The 17,067-nt window shown below is 44.3% G+C and overlaps 1 protein-coding gene across 2 annotated transcripts in view; it reads right to left on the bottom strand.

The window, feature by feature from the left end:
- Positions 1-5,810: 5,810 nt before the first annotated feature.
- SLC2A13 (solute carrier family 2 member 13) overlaps positions 5,811-17,067 on the bottom strand; it is a 159,088-nt gene continuing 147,831 nt past the window's right edge. The window contains exons 8-11 of one of the 2 annotated variants that reach the window (XM_035322975.1): positions 13,591-13,712; positions 13,303-13,455; positions 12,049-12,177; positions 5,811-9,529 (exon numbers count right to left, since the gene is read on the bottom strand). In XM_035322975.1, the coding sequence (XP_035178866.1) occupies positions 9,510-9,529; positions 12,049-12,177; positions 13,303-13,455; positions 13,591-13,712 (424 nt within the window). In that variant the 3' untranslated portion in view covers positions 5,811-9,509. Of the gene's footprint in view, positions 12,178-13,302; positions 13,456-13,590; positions 13,713-17,067 lie in introns of both variants that reach the window. The other variant, XM_035322965.1, reaches the window with a different exon arrangement.

Here is a 17,067-nt window from a genome sequence, read left to right as displayed (position 1 = left end):
GACCAGTGTAGGTGTTTCAGAGGAGGCAAACACCTTCTTAGTAAGTAAGTTCTCACATCTCACACAGTTTAGAGCCTCTCACTGCTGTAGCTTATTTTCTCCACTGCACTTAAGCCTCTGTAGAGAAGCTTTCAAAATCTGCCAGGTTCTAGCCAGGTCTCAGCCTGGCTTGCACCATTTCCCAGTAAGGACTGAAAATATGCAGCTCAGAGCCAGACACAGATGTTCTGACTGCATGCAAGAGTTGCACCTATCTCTCTAATATGGTAATTCACCACTTGGGATATGTCAATCAAAGCAGACCATCATGTTCCAAAGGCTTTGGATGAGAGCCTATAAAATCCAATTGCCTTGCAATTTTTACCTGTGATTACAAACCAACCGCAAGGATAAAAACTATCTCTGTAGTGGTATGTGTGCTGGCGATGGTGATAAATAAAACAGCATGCTCTTTTTAGCCACTGGAGAAGTATTTTAAAGTATTTATGTGACTGTTATTACATTAGAAGAGAACCATGCCTCCTCCTTATCTCAGTGTCAGTCTCCCACTGTGCTCAGGAGCTTTCTTTCACCTCTGATTTTCTGTGACTTTTGGGAAGAGCTGAGCTTGCTTTGGCAGGACTCTCCTCTGTCTGGGGCGGCAGCCTCCAATCCTGATTCCTTCAGGTGATATTTTAGCAGGTGGTGCTATTTAGCCGCCAGTACTTACAACCTTCAGCAATGACCATCACCAATCATACACGTCCCGTCACCACAAGCTTTCTCTGAGGCAAGGATAGGCAAAGAGAGGCTCCTTTTTCATCCATTGTAATCTTCCTGGAAGTGTGATAAGCCTCTGGGGAGGTCACAGGAATGTACGTTTTTTAACTGGGTTCGGTGAGAATCAATTAATAACTGAGTTTTGCTGGGGAAAAGGACAGAATTGTACCTGTAACTAACCACAAATAATTTGCTAATTTGTTGTATTGGCCCTTGAACATTTCTAAATAAATATAGACGGAAAGACAGATTCTCTTACTGAAAATGTTACCCTAAGCTTCAGTCCGAAGCAATTTTAATGTGCAGCTGGTAACCTCTTTTTCCTATAAAATCAACTCTAATTACAATAACGTGCAAGGTAAGCATTCAGGCAAAGTTTTCTGGGCAAACGCCACCAGGACCTTCATTTCATTCCTCAGACAGCTTGTAGCTGGGCATTATTATGCCAACAGCCTCTACAAACTTTGTAGAAATCCTGATTTCATTTTTGCGAAGGATTATCATTGTGAGAAATGAGAAGCTTAAGTCTTCATACAAGTGATTATTTCTCAGGTGGAAAGTGTTTGTGAATTGGCTTTTTAAGGGTTTTAGTAGAGAGATGATTTAGAAAGAATGAGGTTTCCTGGAAAAAGTATTAACTCTCTGCATCCAAATCCTCACCCATCCCCAACAAGTCAAATGACGTTTCTGCTACCATTCAGCCTCTTTTCAGATATGGCCTCTGACAGGGTGGAGGTGACAGCCCCAGTTAGCTGAGTCAGAGCTGGCTTCTCCAGGGCTGGTGATGCTGAGCTTCAGCAAGGTCTCACGACTCTGTGAGCCAAATACTGTCCTCCTCCCTCTCACCTAGCCACAACAGCCTGTGGGGAGCTCAGGTGCAGCACCCAGCTGGCTGCAGAGGTGCTGATATACCAGCTGTGTGCAAGAGGATGGGGAATGCTGCTCCAGAAGACATCAGTGGAGGTAAGGCAGGAGGCTGGAAGGGTGCTGTTTTATTATTTGAGGGTCAGGATAACACATTTCCAAACCAGCTGCATTTGTGCAAGCTTGCAGATAGAGGGCTGTGATTAATGGCAGCAGTGTCCTGCTCAGCACACAGGGGTTGGCTTGGCCAAAGGACCCCGAACCGTGCCTGCTGATTTGACAAGCTGATACAGCATCCTGCAGAAATGTACTCTGTGCCCTGGAGTGGAGTAATTCTCGTGAAACAAGAGGTCTCTAAGGGCTTTTGGTCCCTGCAGATGGGCAGATTTTTGGAGAGCCTGGGTGAGGCTGGTGGAGACCTCTGGAGTTCACCCAAGCCCTGCTCGGAGCGGGGCCAGTTGGAGCTGAGCTTTGGGCTGCAGCAGCTGCTATCACCAGATACCCAGGGAGGGATAAACCACACCAATGCCCTCAGCATCTCCCTGTGAATCCCACCCACCATAACATAGCGTAACATATGGAGAGCATTTAAAAGCTATCTCATCCACTGCCAGGCTGGGGGTGGCAGTCATCCTCCACCCAGCTTACAAAAACTTTCCTTGCCCTTAATTCCTTCCCACCACTCTAAGCCTTGGTCCCTGCCTGTGGGTGGAGAGTAGCAGGGATGCAAGTGCCAGCCCAACTCTGCTCCAATGCCACATGGTGCAGCCTCCTTCCCCTGCCCCAAAGGTACCCCAAAGGCCAAAGGACAGTGCAGAAAAAGCTGTGTGGCATCAGGGAGAGGCTCTGGCTGCAGTCATGTCTTGTGACAGCCCGGGAACGGGGCATGCTGTCATTTCAGACATCCTGGACAAAGCAGGACAGCAGTCAGATGGGAGGTGGTGCCATCCCGCCGTGAAAAGATTAAACCAAGCACCAATTTAGCAGCAAGGCTTACTCCAGAGCATCCCTTCCCAGCAGGGATGAGGCCACTCGCTGCTGGCCATTTTGGGAATGGAGAAGTCATCTTGTGTTAGCAGGGTGACATGGTATGGGGCTGACAGTGAGCCTACTCTTCTGCTGTGATCCTAAGAGAGTGGCAACATTGAAACAGGCTACAAGCAAATGATCAGCGGTTGGCTCCACTTGAACAAAATGCATCAAAACACACTCAGGCTTAAGGGCACTGTTGTGCAGGAGGAGGACCAGAGGTGCTGTGAGGGCTGGCACAAGGTGCCAAGCACTCACCCTGTCCTGGTGCAATGGGGACGCCAGGGGCAATCCTCTCTGTGTATGTGGTCTTGGGAGATTAAGCACTGAACAAACACTGCCGTGCCCAAGAAATGTCAAAAAAAAATAGAGAAGAAAAAAATAGAGAAGAACAAGCTTATGAAAATCTGAAGTCTAGATAAAAACACATGGTACAGAGAGATTTAGCCAGTTCAATCAGTCTATCAGAAGGAGATTGAAAGGAAACCTGATTACTGCATGGAGGAGGCAGCACAGGGAGCAAATGCAGGCACCACAAGGTGCCAATGCTGTCAATGTGCTGACCCCTCCTGGCCTCTGGCAAATCCCTGTGTGCCATGGTGTGGTGGCGGAGGCACCCTAGCCCCGCATTGCCCTGTCCCCGCCGTCCCTACAGCCTGAGAGCTGTGGGCTGCGATGGAGAAGGGGGGGGACCACTATTCTCATTGCTGTGGGTGTTTGCCATGCAGCAGGGCTATGTACGTTTAGACACTTTGCCCGGCTCAAGCATTGCCATGTGGCGATGCTCATGCAGGAGCTGCTGCATCCCCAGGGGCTTTCCCAGTCCCAGCCCAGCTCCCATCTTCCACCTTCACCTCTCTCTGTCCCAGAGGGATGTGCCATTGTGCAGCGGTGTCACAGAGGCACCGTGTCCCCATGCTGTCACACCACCGGCCTTCCCTTGTAGCCCCCACCCTGCTTCCTTCCTCACCTGCTTCCTTCCTCCAGCCCCTGTTTGGGATCTGCTCTTTCCACCCTCGTTTCCTCGGCAACCTGAGCCAGTCTCAGTTTCACATCTGGTCTTCATCACTGCTAATCCAGCCCCCTCAGCCTGCTCGTGCACCTCCAGCCCTGATGGGCCCCAAAGTGCTCCTCACTCCCTCAGACCTGGACCTCCCCTACCCAAACTTCCACCGGGGCTCAGCGCTTTGCTGGAAGGGGGCATTCATTTGTCCTTCTCACACCTGGATTCCCCGGGGGCTGGAAAACCTCACCCACCCTGTGGGGCATCCCCAGCATCACTGGCACCCACACAGTCTCTGCAGGGAGCGAGGACGTGGGCTGGAGGTTGTCCTCCCCTTACACCCTGTACAACTCCTTGTGCGAGGCTGCTTGCTCAGCCTCATCTCTTTTCTCTGAAGAGCAATGCACAGAACAGGGCTTGCTTGGAAGTTTTCCACCCCTGGCCCCTGTTCTTGTTGTGATATAATGCACCCTGCATGATGATGGTCTGAACGCGTGACAGGGCCGCTGAATGCAGGCCTTCTTTCTTCATTCATACCATTCACACACATCTTACAGAGCCACATGAGATGCCCTGCTTTGAGTTTTCAGCGTTACGTATTCTGTTAGCACTTCCAGGGTATATCAAAGTCCCAAAAGTCAGTGTGCTAGATAAGTCAAAGGGCTCACTCACGTGACAATGGCTGCTTGTATCCTCCTGAAACCCAGGCCCAAAGATGTCCTCAAAAACCAGCTAACCAAACAAAAGCCCTGCCTCTGGAGCCATCTCACCCCTACCGTGGAGAGCCCTTGGGGGGCCATGGGGCAGGCAGAGGGACGGTGCTGGGGGGCAACCACCAAGATCTCTCTCCAAACAACTCAGCACCACTCCGCTGGCAACCACCACGATCAGCAAAGTAGGGGTGTTACATGTCATCGTAGCTTTAATTCCTGCTGGTGCTTCCTCCCACCTGCAGCAGCCCCAAAGCAGGCCCGTGGTGCCAGGCCTATAGCAAAGGCACCCCGGGGGTGGCCTTGGTGCAGATGTGGCAGCACCCAGCCTTGGTGTCCAGGGGCCAGATCCTAAAAAGCTCACAAAGACTTGAGAGCAAGTGCTGCTGCATGCAGTTCAGCCCAGAATCACTTCAGCAGAAATAGATCTATCAGTAGTTGCTTTGTGAGAGTAGCCGGAGTGGAGGAAGCCAAAATGTGGACTGTTTGACATCAGGGCCACCAGCTTTTCATTGCCCCACAAAGCTGCTGCGTGGTTTTGGTGACAAGTGATCCGAACAGCAGCCATCCATCACCTTTACAAGCACTATCGGCTAGAAACCTAAAAACATAACCTGTCCGAGTAACTGATTAGCCTCCTCTCCCCATCCTGGAGATAAGATCCAGCACGGATAGCGACTTGCCCAGCGCTCTCCTCGTGCCTGCATCTCCCCACCAGCGGTGCTGCTGCCAGCTGGGAGCCCTCTGCAAGGGACCAAAAGGCCACACAGCTTTGTTGGGGGTGATGCTGAACCTCCCAAGGGCTCAATATCGCGTGGACACAGCAGGGAGGAGCGGGACCCATTTTCACTTCACCTAGAGGGTCTCCCACGAGGGTCTTCTATCAATTTCCTTAATAAACCACACAGAGCTAGAAATGATCAGTTTCTGCCCTTTCCCCCGTCAGTAGTCAAGTCTGAACGTATAAAGTGCTGCCAGAAAACTGCTCTATTTTTGGGTAGAGGACACTGAACCCCCGTTGGTGGATGTCAGGATGCGGTAGTGAGCAGAGCACCCTCCAGCCCCAGCCCCAAGCCCTCGCTGTTTCCATGGTGGGTTAAGGAGATATTTGGGCCACCCATAACTGTGAAAGGACACAGGAGGCTTTTCAAAGAAGAAGTGCATAAACCCCATTTCCGTGGTCATCCTTCACCTTGGTACTTAAGTCATCTGCCCCTCGGTGTGAGCTGTGATTAATTACAGCCCTTAGTGACTGTCCCAGTGTGCCACAGTCACTCCCTCGCTTAAAACATATTTAACCATACCAATCATATCCAAAATTATTATTCTCCTTCAATTATTTTAGGCAAGCCCATGGCCTGTTTTAGCTCATATTTCTGGGCAATGCCATTTTCCATCTCTAAAAGGCGACCTGAGTACCCACACAAATAAAACCTTGAGAAAGATTTTGTAATTAATTATCTCACCTTTTATTTTGTTCATTTACACTTCTGGCACTGACAATTCTTTGAATATATTTATTTTTATGTAAAGACCAAACTTCATTAAAGCAATCAGAACAGAAGTCAATTAAATAATCATACATCACTGAAGTTTCAGAAAATGTACAACACTTTCATACATTATAGGCTTGACTGGTTGCAAAAGGAAATGGCACGCTCAACATTGTTAAGAAACAACTTGGACAACCTGACAATTAGTTTAGCCAAAACCTGTTTTGTACTGAACACCATACCACGTGTCCTGATGGCACCATATGTATGTTATTACTGAACACAAAAGTATTTATTTCTATCAATTTGGTCTCCAATAACATCCCCAAAAACCTTAAATAGAATTTGCTGCGGAAAGATCTGGTTGATGCTTTTGTAAAGTTGTGAGACTCCAGATGAAAAGCGGACACATGACTCGTGCCAATTCCCAGCTATGCCCTGGACCAGCAGGACGCTCGAGCACATGAAGAATTTCAAGAATAATAATCCTACCAATTTCATGGGTACTAATCGAATACTTAACATCGCACAGATGGCAGGCGTGCGCTAGGCAGGAGCTGTGGTGTAAGGTGAGGCTGGAGCCCCAGCACCATGGAACCATGGCGCTTCTCCCCCTGCCGAGCATCCTGCCTGCCTGATGAAGTTTCTCCTGCAGAAGTCATACATTCAGTCCTCTCTGAAGTCTGTGTAATGTTTAAGGCAGCAAGAGAAATTTGCCTTTGTTTTAACACTGATGTTTCCTTTAAAACATCTGTTTTAAACAGATGTTTCCTTTAGAAATACGTGGACATTATTCATAATTAATCAGCGCTCCCCTTATTTATACAAATACGATGAAATGGAAAACCAAATTTTGAAAAATTGTATATTAGCAGGACTGAGGAGTGTAACTGAACCATAGTTGAAGCTTTATAATTACACATACCGGGTCATTCAGATGTAACACACTGAGTAGGAACAACATGAGGGATCTGGGTGATCTCTGGGTTCTTGAGGCCTGATTCTGGTCCAGCTTCCCCTGGTGTGCATGAGCTCTAGTGAAGCTGACAAGTGAACGCCTCCAAGGAGAGGCATGGATAAGATTAAAAACATGCCGCTGGTTCACACTAACAGGTCATCGTGGCTAAAGTATATGCTCATATACAGAACTCTGGAACACCATTAACACCCATTTACAAAACACTACAGTGATGGTTATTGGCACATAAAAAACTCCTCCTCTATATGAAAACATACACAAAATAGATAAGAACTGCCATTTTTTTCAGACTTTTAAAATCTATAATATAGTTGCCTTTAAGGAGTTTTTACCCCCAGTATCACAAACAACAATATTTCTTTAACAATGTTCACCTAGATTTTACTGTGCTGACATTTTTAACACTGCCACAACCTAGACCACTTTGTGGATTATGCCTAACTGTACTGTACACAAGGCGATGAAGATTGATAGAAAACCACTAAGATTTTTGCACAAAAATGTGACTTGTTAAAATCCAGAGAACAATCGAGTCACTTGATAGGCAGCAGCTACATGTAAGCTGTAAATGTTACCCGCAATAAAAACACATTTTGCCATAAAGCACATATTGTGGAATTATCTGCTTCTGGCCTGGTACACAAAGCTCTATTTTCTTCCCAATGCAGAGGAATGGGTTTTGGTTAGCTTGACTACCTCTGAAAAAGTGCACAGATATCTTACTCTCTAAAGTGCTTCGCAGAACCTGCTCTTCTGTCTTTTATTTCTACTCTGAGACCTCTGTACAACAAAGACTCTGCCCCTTCCTTGCCTAGCAATGTTTGGCTAACAGAGCCTCTTCAGCAAGTCCAAGTAGACTTTCCAGACGACCATGTTGGAGTAGTGTTAACATTGAGAAGTGGGAGGTTGGGTATAAAGATAAGGAGCACAAGGTCTAGCTTTAATTTGCCCGGGGGATGGCACCCAACACCCTCATGTCCAAAGGGAAGACCCTCGCTCAGGCTGGGGCCTTGCAGCTGCCCTCAGTGTCAAACCTTCTCCCCATGCCCAACTGGAGGACTTGAAAGGGCCAGAGATTTCACAAAGGAAACAAAGCATTAGCTTTGCAAACTCTATTGCCATGTCCTCACCCCCTTGCAGGGAGCTTCCTCCCCTTGGTCTGCCCATCCCCGTTCCCATCCACAGGACCACCTGTGCTGAGCACCTGCTCTCCAGGCCCCACCTCTGGGTCCCGTGGTCCTTCTGTCTCACAGGAGGGAGGTCACCGATGGCTCCTTTCAGCTCTGACACCCATCCCTACTGAAACCTGACTTTGTGGAGCTGTTGATTCATCATTTCTTTCTTCCCCGCTCCCCACCCTAACTCCCACACTGGTGAAATGCTGCTTTTTCCAACTCGTGCAAAAAGAAGTCAATGCTGGAACCACGTTCCTTAGGACGTACCTCTCTCTTGTCACAAAATGTCTGACAGGGCTGTCACTGCAGCTCGCTGGGTTGCGAATGTTCGGGAGTGATCTGAGGTGCATGCAACAGTGCGACTTCAGCCCTCTGAATGAGCCCTAGGGGCTTGCTTTGTTTTATATTTATTTTCAGAACAGGTTTGTTCCTCTTTTTAAAGCCTTATTTTGATCAACAAAGTGACAAGGGGAAGAAACTAGCTGCAAATTACCTCACCCCCCCCCAACACTTAACAATTTCAACATGGTTAATAAACTAGTATAGGCAAATTAAATTTAAAAAGATTAAAAGTGCATCAGGAATTGTTTCTTTTATACTTCTCTTAGGCCAAAACTTGTAAAGAATCAGAACTACTAAAGTATCTCAAATTGCTGTGCATAACCAAGACACCAAGACGTGATTCATGCAGAGCTCTACCAGCATCATTAACTAGCACCCCTGATGCACAGAATACCTGAATGAAATGTGCAGTCCTTGTGAAGAAACCAATTCACATCTTCTGCAGAAAGCTTTCAATACAATGATATTGTGCTTAGACACCCTATTTATGCTGTTTCATAAATTTAATAAATTATTCAGCTTTTCATTCTTTTGTCTGGAATGTTACTATGTCTACCCCTAGCAAAATCTCTTAAAACTTAAAATATGCACAAATATAAAAAATCTTTGCAAAATAGAAACATTTATTTAATTTTCTTCATACATTATAAATGTTCACATATTCTAAAAATAAAACCCTAATTGTGTAAGATTAATTTCAAGTATCTGACCTCATTTTTATGGTACGTGATGCTTGGTGCCAGGTTGGGTATTTTTAAGGTGTGGAATGTTTTCTTTGTGTAAAGCAACCTTTGCTGTCCTGCTTTTGGCTGGGATGGTGTTAATTTTCTTCCTAGCTGCTGGAACTAGCCAAAACCAGGACACAACCCTAGGAGGAAGACTTAACCCCAACTCTTTGCAGGTGGGAAACGGAGGGTGACAGCAAAGAAGCCGATATTTTTTTCACCCTCATAACCAGTAGCAACGATGAACAAAACAATTGTGTGTCAATCGCTTCGCCTCCAGAAAAAGAGCATGGGATGCAAAAATTCAGAAAACTGCTTCCAGTGAGACTGATCTGGTGTGAGAAAATGAGCCTAGTGCTGCACACAATTGCATGCTACTTTTGAGAACATCTGTGGAACAATGCTGGCAAAGAAAGATGGTCTGCTGCTGCTAAAAAGCCCCAGCACTGCCTGGAAGAAATAAAAAAGGCTGATCTTGTGCCAGCGATCTTTACAGGGACTTTGTTTCAGTTATGCCACGGAAATGCCGTGGTTTCCTCTGCCTGTGGACACGAGAACAGCTGAGCAGGGGGTAAGCGCTGGAACCGGGAGCGCAAACCACTTCCACCAAGGGACCTGCACCGTGAGCGTGGGGTCGTTTTAGGGGATCAGAGCTGTAAGGCCTTCTTCTGAAATGGCAGTAAATGCCCACTGAAATCTGCCTCTGTGTAGGACACCAGGTGGACACAGGGCAGGCATTAAACACCTCTTCATGTGCTGTTCTGGACAACAAAACTGCTCTGAAGAAGGGTCTTCCAACACACTTTTTTTCACCCTGAATTCACACTGATTTATATATATATATTTTTTTTGGTCTGTGCCAAGCATCCCTTTTCTCATGTTAGGTACTGCACCTTTGGTGGAGGCTCTGAAGAGTGCGTCCAAGGTGCGAAGCACTGTGTGTGCTTACGGGAGAGGGAAGATCGAGGGCTTCAAAGTGCAGCCCCCTCGCCACCGAGGGGAGGGAGTTTCAGGGTCAGTCAGCTCCTCACAACGACTCATTTGCAGTTCCCTCTGCCTGCTATGCTTTCCCCTTTATTCCCAGTCAAGTTACAGAAGGATGCTCTAAAATGTTTCCTTTCTAAAAATACTTCTGTGATAAATGAAGTAAAAGAGAAATTAACCCAAAATATATCCAATCACTAAAGTTCAATAATTCAAGTAAGAAACCCCCCCGTATAAGATCAGATAGCGTAGTGTCAGACTTCATCATTACAATGAAACCCCACATATTACCCAATAAAAATAACTTCGTAACAAATGTCCAGTTTCATTTTGACAGTACTCCTACCCTCAAAATATTTTTCAACCCTAAAAAGTGCACAAAACATATCTATAAAAGCTAGGGAACCCAACAATTTAATCTTTAAAAAAATAAAAATAAGGGTATTTTTACCAAATAAATGGGGAGCAGCCCACAGGCAGAGGAGGCTTTCCACATTCTTTCATGAAGCAAATGTTTCAAAGATAAAAATTTGAATTTTCGATGCTTTCAAACTCATATCTCTAAAGCAGTGAAAGGAATCAGGAGAAAGAAAAAAACAATATTTTTATGTAGCTGCATAAAATTCAATTTGCCAAGGCAAGCAATCATGGCAGGTGAATAAAATGCCATTAATATTTTCATTACCATGCTAAAGGCAGCCAAGTTGATTTTTGTGCCTGACATTTTCTTGACAGTTTTGCAATGCTTCAGTAAGGCAATTAATATGAGATGTAGGCTTCTGCCCAACACGAATATTTTTCTTTAGATCCAGCAAGACACTGGTTGACTAAGGGCATTTGAAGGAAAAATGTGCTGGGATTCACTTATTCTGCATATATGAAGATAAACTGAAGGCAATATGATTATTCATGAGCAAAAGGCACAGGAGGGATGACCACTGTGCATTTTGCAGCAGAAAACCTCTCCCCTCCTTTATTTCTTTTAGCTCATGATATTTTGTGTTCAAAACTAGGCACAAACCCAAATGTTCAAATGCGAAAAAGGAAAACAAAAATCATTCATTTCCAACTAACTGCAGCCTCTGTGTTGTCCATAGCAATATGCACCAGCTCATTTGTACACGCGGCCACATGCTTAGTTCTGTTTTCCTGCTACCAGGATGTTATTTTTGGCAGTGTATCTCACAAACACCAACTACTGATCGTAGTGTGTCCTCAAAGAGCAGCAGTGGCCAGGCGGCCTGGGATTACACAGCCTCAATGCCACCCTAGTTAGACACCACCTAGGTGACTATGGCTCTCTACTCGTTATCCCAAATAAACACAAATGCAATTCTGTCGGGGTAAATTTGGGCAATGTTCCCTCTGATAGACACATCAGATATTTGTAGTTTCATGATCAGATAAACCTTTTAAATGCTTACCATTACAGCAGCATCGTTCGTTGTGTTACATAGCAGAGCTATTTGCTAGGCTGCTATGGGATGGGGACTGAACAGATGTCGGCTGCTTTCTGATTGGTTACTGCATTATTTTATTTTTTGTCAGTATTGAAGATAAGGACAACCGCTGATCACCTGTATAGCCTTCTATATTTACCTGGTACAGTGCACTGTACGAAATACCTTGTGATGGTGTGGGATTGCATACACCTGGTTGATTTATATAACCGTGGAATTTAGTCTTTTTTGGAAGCCATTGCTTTTCGTTATCAAGAAAACACGAGCATATTGATTTCCTCCCAAATGGAGCATTTTTGAACATGAAGGCATTTTTAACTAGACAGTAGAAAGGAGAACCAGACCAGAAGCAGGGCAGTGAGGTCACCAGAGAGCTGCTTTTCCCCCAGAAGGCTTTTAAATGATTAAATACATCAGCAGCTGAAAATTATTCCACATCAGAAGCATCATTGTCAGAAAGATGGTAATTACTTCCCTTCACCCGAATATACTCAATATACCTCCCTTCATCAGAATCTGACATACCACATGTACATAGCCTGTTTTCAAACAAAGATTCAATTTCCTCTAGTTTTTTCCCTTTAGTCTCAGGAAGGCAGCCATAGATGAAAACGAGTCCCAAGCCGGCAAACCCTGCATAGAGGAAGAAGGCTCCTGCAATGTAAAACAGTACGCAGAGTCAGTTACAGAACATCCCATCCCCTCCTCTGCTTCCACGCAGGGGAATGGCAGAAGCAGCAGGCTGTGGATATCAGAGGGGCATGTAAGAGCAAAGGGTGGAACACCACGAGCTGCTTGGCTGTGGGTAGAGAAGACTGCTTTGCTACATCATTGCAACAGAGTCAATTAACAAAAGCAATTTAATTTAATATGGAAGAGAATACTCGTTCTTTTTTGGCAAGTCATTCTGCTGTTAAGATAAACAACAACTATTGCATAGCCAATAAAAAAGCAGATATGGAAGGCAAGAACTTTCTTAGTTATTCTCAACAGCAAAGGAATCACTAAAAAACTGCCAAAGATGAGAAGTTTCAGCAAAAAAGAAACAGGGAGGATTAAAACAATGTTTGTGACTCTGACATCTAATTATTACTTATAATTCCTCTGCAAAGACAATTGGCAGTGAGAAAGAGCTCATCCACCCTACCACCCACCTTAACTAGGGGGACAGAGAAAGCACCGAAGGACCAACAAACATTTGCTTCCAGACCAAAAGACTCTAAGGAATGACAAGTGCAGCTGAAAGGCTCTGCACTAGTAATGACATGAAGGTCACAGAAACTCAGTAGCAACTTAATGTAATTTAAATGACTCGTACTGGAGTGGCTGAGCAGTAATCTGACCATCTCTCCACAGGCCCCAGCAGACAGGACTTAATCAACAGCTGGGAGCAGGACGATAGCATCTTCAGCTACACGGCTGTTTCTGCAAGGACTGCCATCACAAAATGGAAAATTGCTGATGCTGTCTTTTTAAGCGGAAGACAGCATTATTCACCAAGCCAAAATATTTATATTTATATTTTTTCAGCTTCTCTACTTTATGCAGCTTTCTAGATTCACTTTCAAGGACAGAAATAAATGTTTCTTATGAAAGCAGGACCAAACTCCAGGCAGGTCATATCATGTCTCTGGTTTTACTAGACCATGGTTAGCTGAGAACACTGCATTCACAGTTGGAATTTTATAGCAAAACCAACTTTGAGTCCCAGAACCCAAATAGAAGAAAATCTATGTACTAATGCCAGCACAGCACCCGTGGACACACACTATTTCTTACCATAGTATGTCAGATATTCAGCTGTATGCAGAAAGGTCAGTGACACGAGTACGTTGAAAACCCAGTTGACTCCAGATGAACACGCGTTTCCCGTACTTCTAGCCCAAAGTGGGTAGATTTCAGAATTGACAGTCCAGGGCATAGGACCCATCCCTAAGAATTAAAAAAAAAAGATCAAACTCAACTTAATGGCTGGACTGAAGAATAAGTTAAACGTGTAGCCTCACCATTTGACATTTTACCTTTACAATTGTTTACACTTATAAGTGAAAACAAATGTTTGCTTACCAGGTGCAAAGAAAATCAAGTACAAAATAAGGCCCAGAAGCGCTGTCCAAGAGTACGGAGTGGGGCAGAAATTGTATGCCCAAAACAAATCTTCCTTTTTGAATACAGTTTCATTGGAACACCTGAAAAATAACAATAAGATCCAGTATTAAAGAATTTTCAGGAAATGGATGACATCTCAAAATAAACATGGCACATAACATTGTATGAAAAGCTGACAAGTGTGAAATTAAGAGAAAAGCTCCACCCTGTTTTATCAAAAACTTTTGAGCCGAATCCTACATTCAGAAATGTACTTTTTCCTGCACCTTACAGATAACATTGTGCTTGATTGTGTGGCCTTAGGAAGAGCAGCCGGTAGCACATTTCCTGAATTTAAACATTTGACCTGCACCTACTCCTTCAAATGCATTGTCTTTGCTAAGCCAGCAGTCGTACCAAAGCCAATGAGGCCGTTCACACGAGTATCACACTGTGCAGAGCTGCAGCAGCAGGACTTTGAGCTCAAGATGCAGGAATTTAGGTCAAATGAAAGTTAGTCACTGTTAGTCACTGATGAGCTGTACGCAGAGCATGTTGGGTGTAATGAGTAAAGTCTACGGAGTGCACCACAGCCAAGTGAAGTTGTATGGAAAAGAGAAATAAACTTTCTTTTCTTCACAGTGAAATAATTAAGAAGGCGGCAGCATTTCTAACTAGAAAGTAAAAAGTAGAATAAACAGCAGTAAACAGTGCCTGAGCTACTAAAAGAAAAACTGATTTCATTGCCAGGACTATGCAGAAATTGCATATTTCTAGGAATAGATATAAAATCTTGTATTTTCATCTGACTGCTAACAATGTATTTTAAAGGGATACTTGCAACTTAATCTTTTTGTTATAAATCTTAGTTTTGAAAATTAGCATTTGTCTAAATGGACAAGTTATTGCTGTAACTAGAGAAACTTCAGCTGCAATCACATCAATTGCTACAGCTGAGAAAAATGTGTACTTTTGGGAGAGTAGACTTAGGCAGACACCTCCCTTTCATATGCAAACCATGTTATTTACTTGAGGAGCAGAAATCACAGAGCGCTGAACATCTGCCTGGACTACAATTTCCAGATTAGCTGAGTATGTTTGTGAAAGATAAACCCTCTCATCTGCAGGAAAACTGGAATGAAGCCTGCAACGGGTGATAAATCGGAGCTTGACAACGAAAAGTGAGATGGGGGAGCAAAGACACCCTGAAATGCTTCAGGGGACTGACCACTGCAGTTGACCTTCAAAAGCAAATTCCAGCCAAACATTTCCTCTCTAACTTTTCTGTTCAGAAACAACCAGCTGAAAACAGGCTGAACTCATGCTGGTGAGCACTGGTGGCCAACCCACCACCTGTTTTGGGGCAGAAATCATGCTTATGTTGGCATGAATGTACCCATAAAACAACATTTAAAGCAGAACACCACTATAAAGTCCCAAACCCAGTTTCAGGACAGCTGGAAATCCAGAATTTAAATACACTTAAAAGGGGGGTTAAACCAAGAAATCCTGTAAAAAACCATGCCCCAAACCACAGACAAACCCTTGCAACTATCTCATTCAACACACACAGATTCAGTTTTGGGGTGAATAATAAATACATGGACAACAGAGTTCAACCAAACACCCCTCTAAAAGATGTCCCTCAAGCCCAAGTACAACAGGCGTGTGGCCTCAGCTGCTACCTGGCCACCAGATCACCCAGTAGCCTCAGATGCTGGCAGCTGCCAAATCTGATACTTTCACCATCTCTCAGCCAAAAGTACTACTGCCAGCCTTGCTATTTCTTCATTGTGCTTCTCTGTATTGCCCCCAGGTTCTTTCTTATGTCACTTTGCTCTTTCACAGCTTAGCTCGGTGTCTCTTTTATGTAATGACAGCTAGGCTGGGATCACTCCCTGTTGGCGTCCACCTGACACTTCCATACTGCCCTACATCTCTCTCATCACAGATGGGTTAAATCACATTTGAGCCGTGTCTCAGATACAGAAGACCGAACTGTGCTAGAGAACTATTCCTATGTTTAAACCAGCAATTCCTTACACATTAAGAAAATGATGTTTGCAAGATTAATTACTTAACCCCTGGAGACGGCATTGCTGTCTCCCATCCCAGCCTGCACTGTATCTGCACCACGGTGAAACCACGGGATTGCTCAGCGTCACACATTTGTACAACTGCACTTTTGCTTCTTTGCTGCTAATTTCATTTGCAGGTGTTTGGTAATGAATACAAGCTGATTAGCATTTTAAAATGTCTTGATGCTGAAATTGGTTTCTCCAGTTGGTCCAGCCAGATCGGCAGCTCCTCAGAGAAGAGCCTCACGCTTTCTCTCAAACGTTGCTGTAAACAAAGATGTACTTGTTTTATTATCTTGCATCCATCTCTATCAGTGCAAACCAACCTGCTGATTCATACAGACACAACCGCAGGGAGGTCTGGATGTTTCTTCCCCCCACTACCTCTCCCAGATGTGTCCTACTTTTGACAAAGTGGAACACAAAGTATATAAAGGAAAAACAGATGTCTCTGAAGCCTCCTGTTGCTGAAGCCACTGACTTCTCTGCTGTCTGACAGCAACTGAAAGGAAATTCAGTTGCAAGAAAGCAGATTCAGTACATTGAGACAGAAAAAATAGTACTGAAGACTAGATTTAACAGAAACCTTGCAGTAATAAACTCTGCTTTGCTTCTCTGCTTTTGCCATTTTGGTTCTGTATTAAGGGAGCATCGATGATGGAAAGCAGTCAAGAAGCCACTGATCTCTTCAGCAGCTGAAAAGCAGAGAAAACTCCATGTAAGAGCTCACGAGTGAAATTATGCAGTCAGGTACCACTGCAAAGAGTGTGTAAATAAGAATGTGCTGGGTAATTAGTACAGACTGTGAAGACAGACCACATCATTTCCTCTGGAATTACTGCCAAAGTGAAAACACGACAGAATTACATTGAAAATCTTTACCATGAATTTCTTTCATTATGTATTTTCCCCAGACAATTCAAGAAGCTCATCTGTTGTAATTAGTGAAAACCTAACTTTCTGACAATTGATGTGAACAATTCTACTGCCTGGAAATAAATTGGAACAGCAGCAGATTTCTACATTATATGCACTATATATTTGGTTTCACAGTCACAGAATCCATCCTTTCTCAGACGCAGCCTGTAGTTCAGAAGATCTAAAGCCTTGATCCTCAACTCCTAAATTACCTTGATACAGCACATTAAAAAGGTGAAAAAAGGGTTGTTGCAGGTTGCCTAAGATGTTATTGTTAATAATAAGAGGATGAAACAGGATAAGACCAATTCCTTGATAATCAGTCTAAATTATCCTAATACTTGAGCCAATTTAGCAGTAGAATAACTCTCAAGTACAACACAGAACACTACAAACCAGTGAAACTGTTAGATGTTACGTAACAAAGGCCATGTTAGCACAGCACAGGAAAGCTGATTTT

The sequence above is a fragment of the Oxyura jamaicensis genome, chromosome 1, assembly GCF_011077185.1.
Source record: "Oxyura jamaicensis isolate SHBP4307 breed ruddy duck chromosome 1, BPBGC_Ojam_1.0, whole genome shotgun sequence".
In the NCBI taxonomy this organism is placed as follows: Eukaryota; Metazoa; Chordata; class Aves; order Anseriformes; family Anatidae; genus Oxyura; species Oxyura jamaicensis.
Note: the sequence above shows the minus strand (reverse complement) of the source record. Positions and strands in the feature narration are given on the sequence as shown.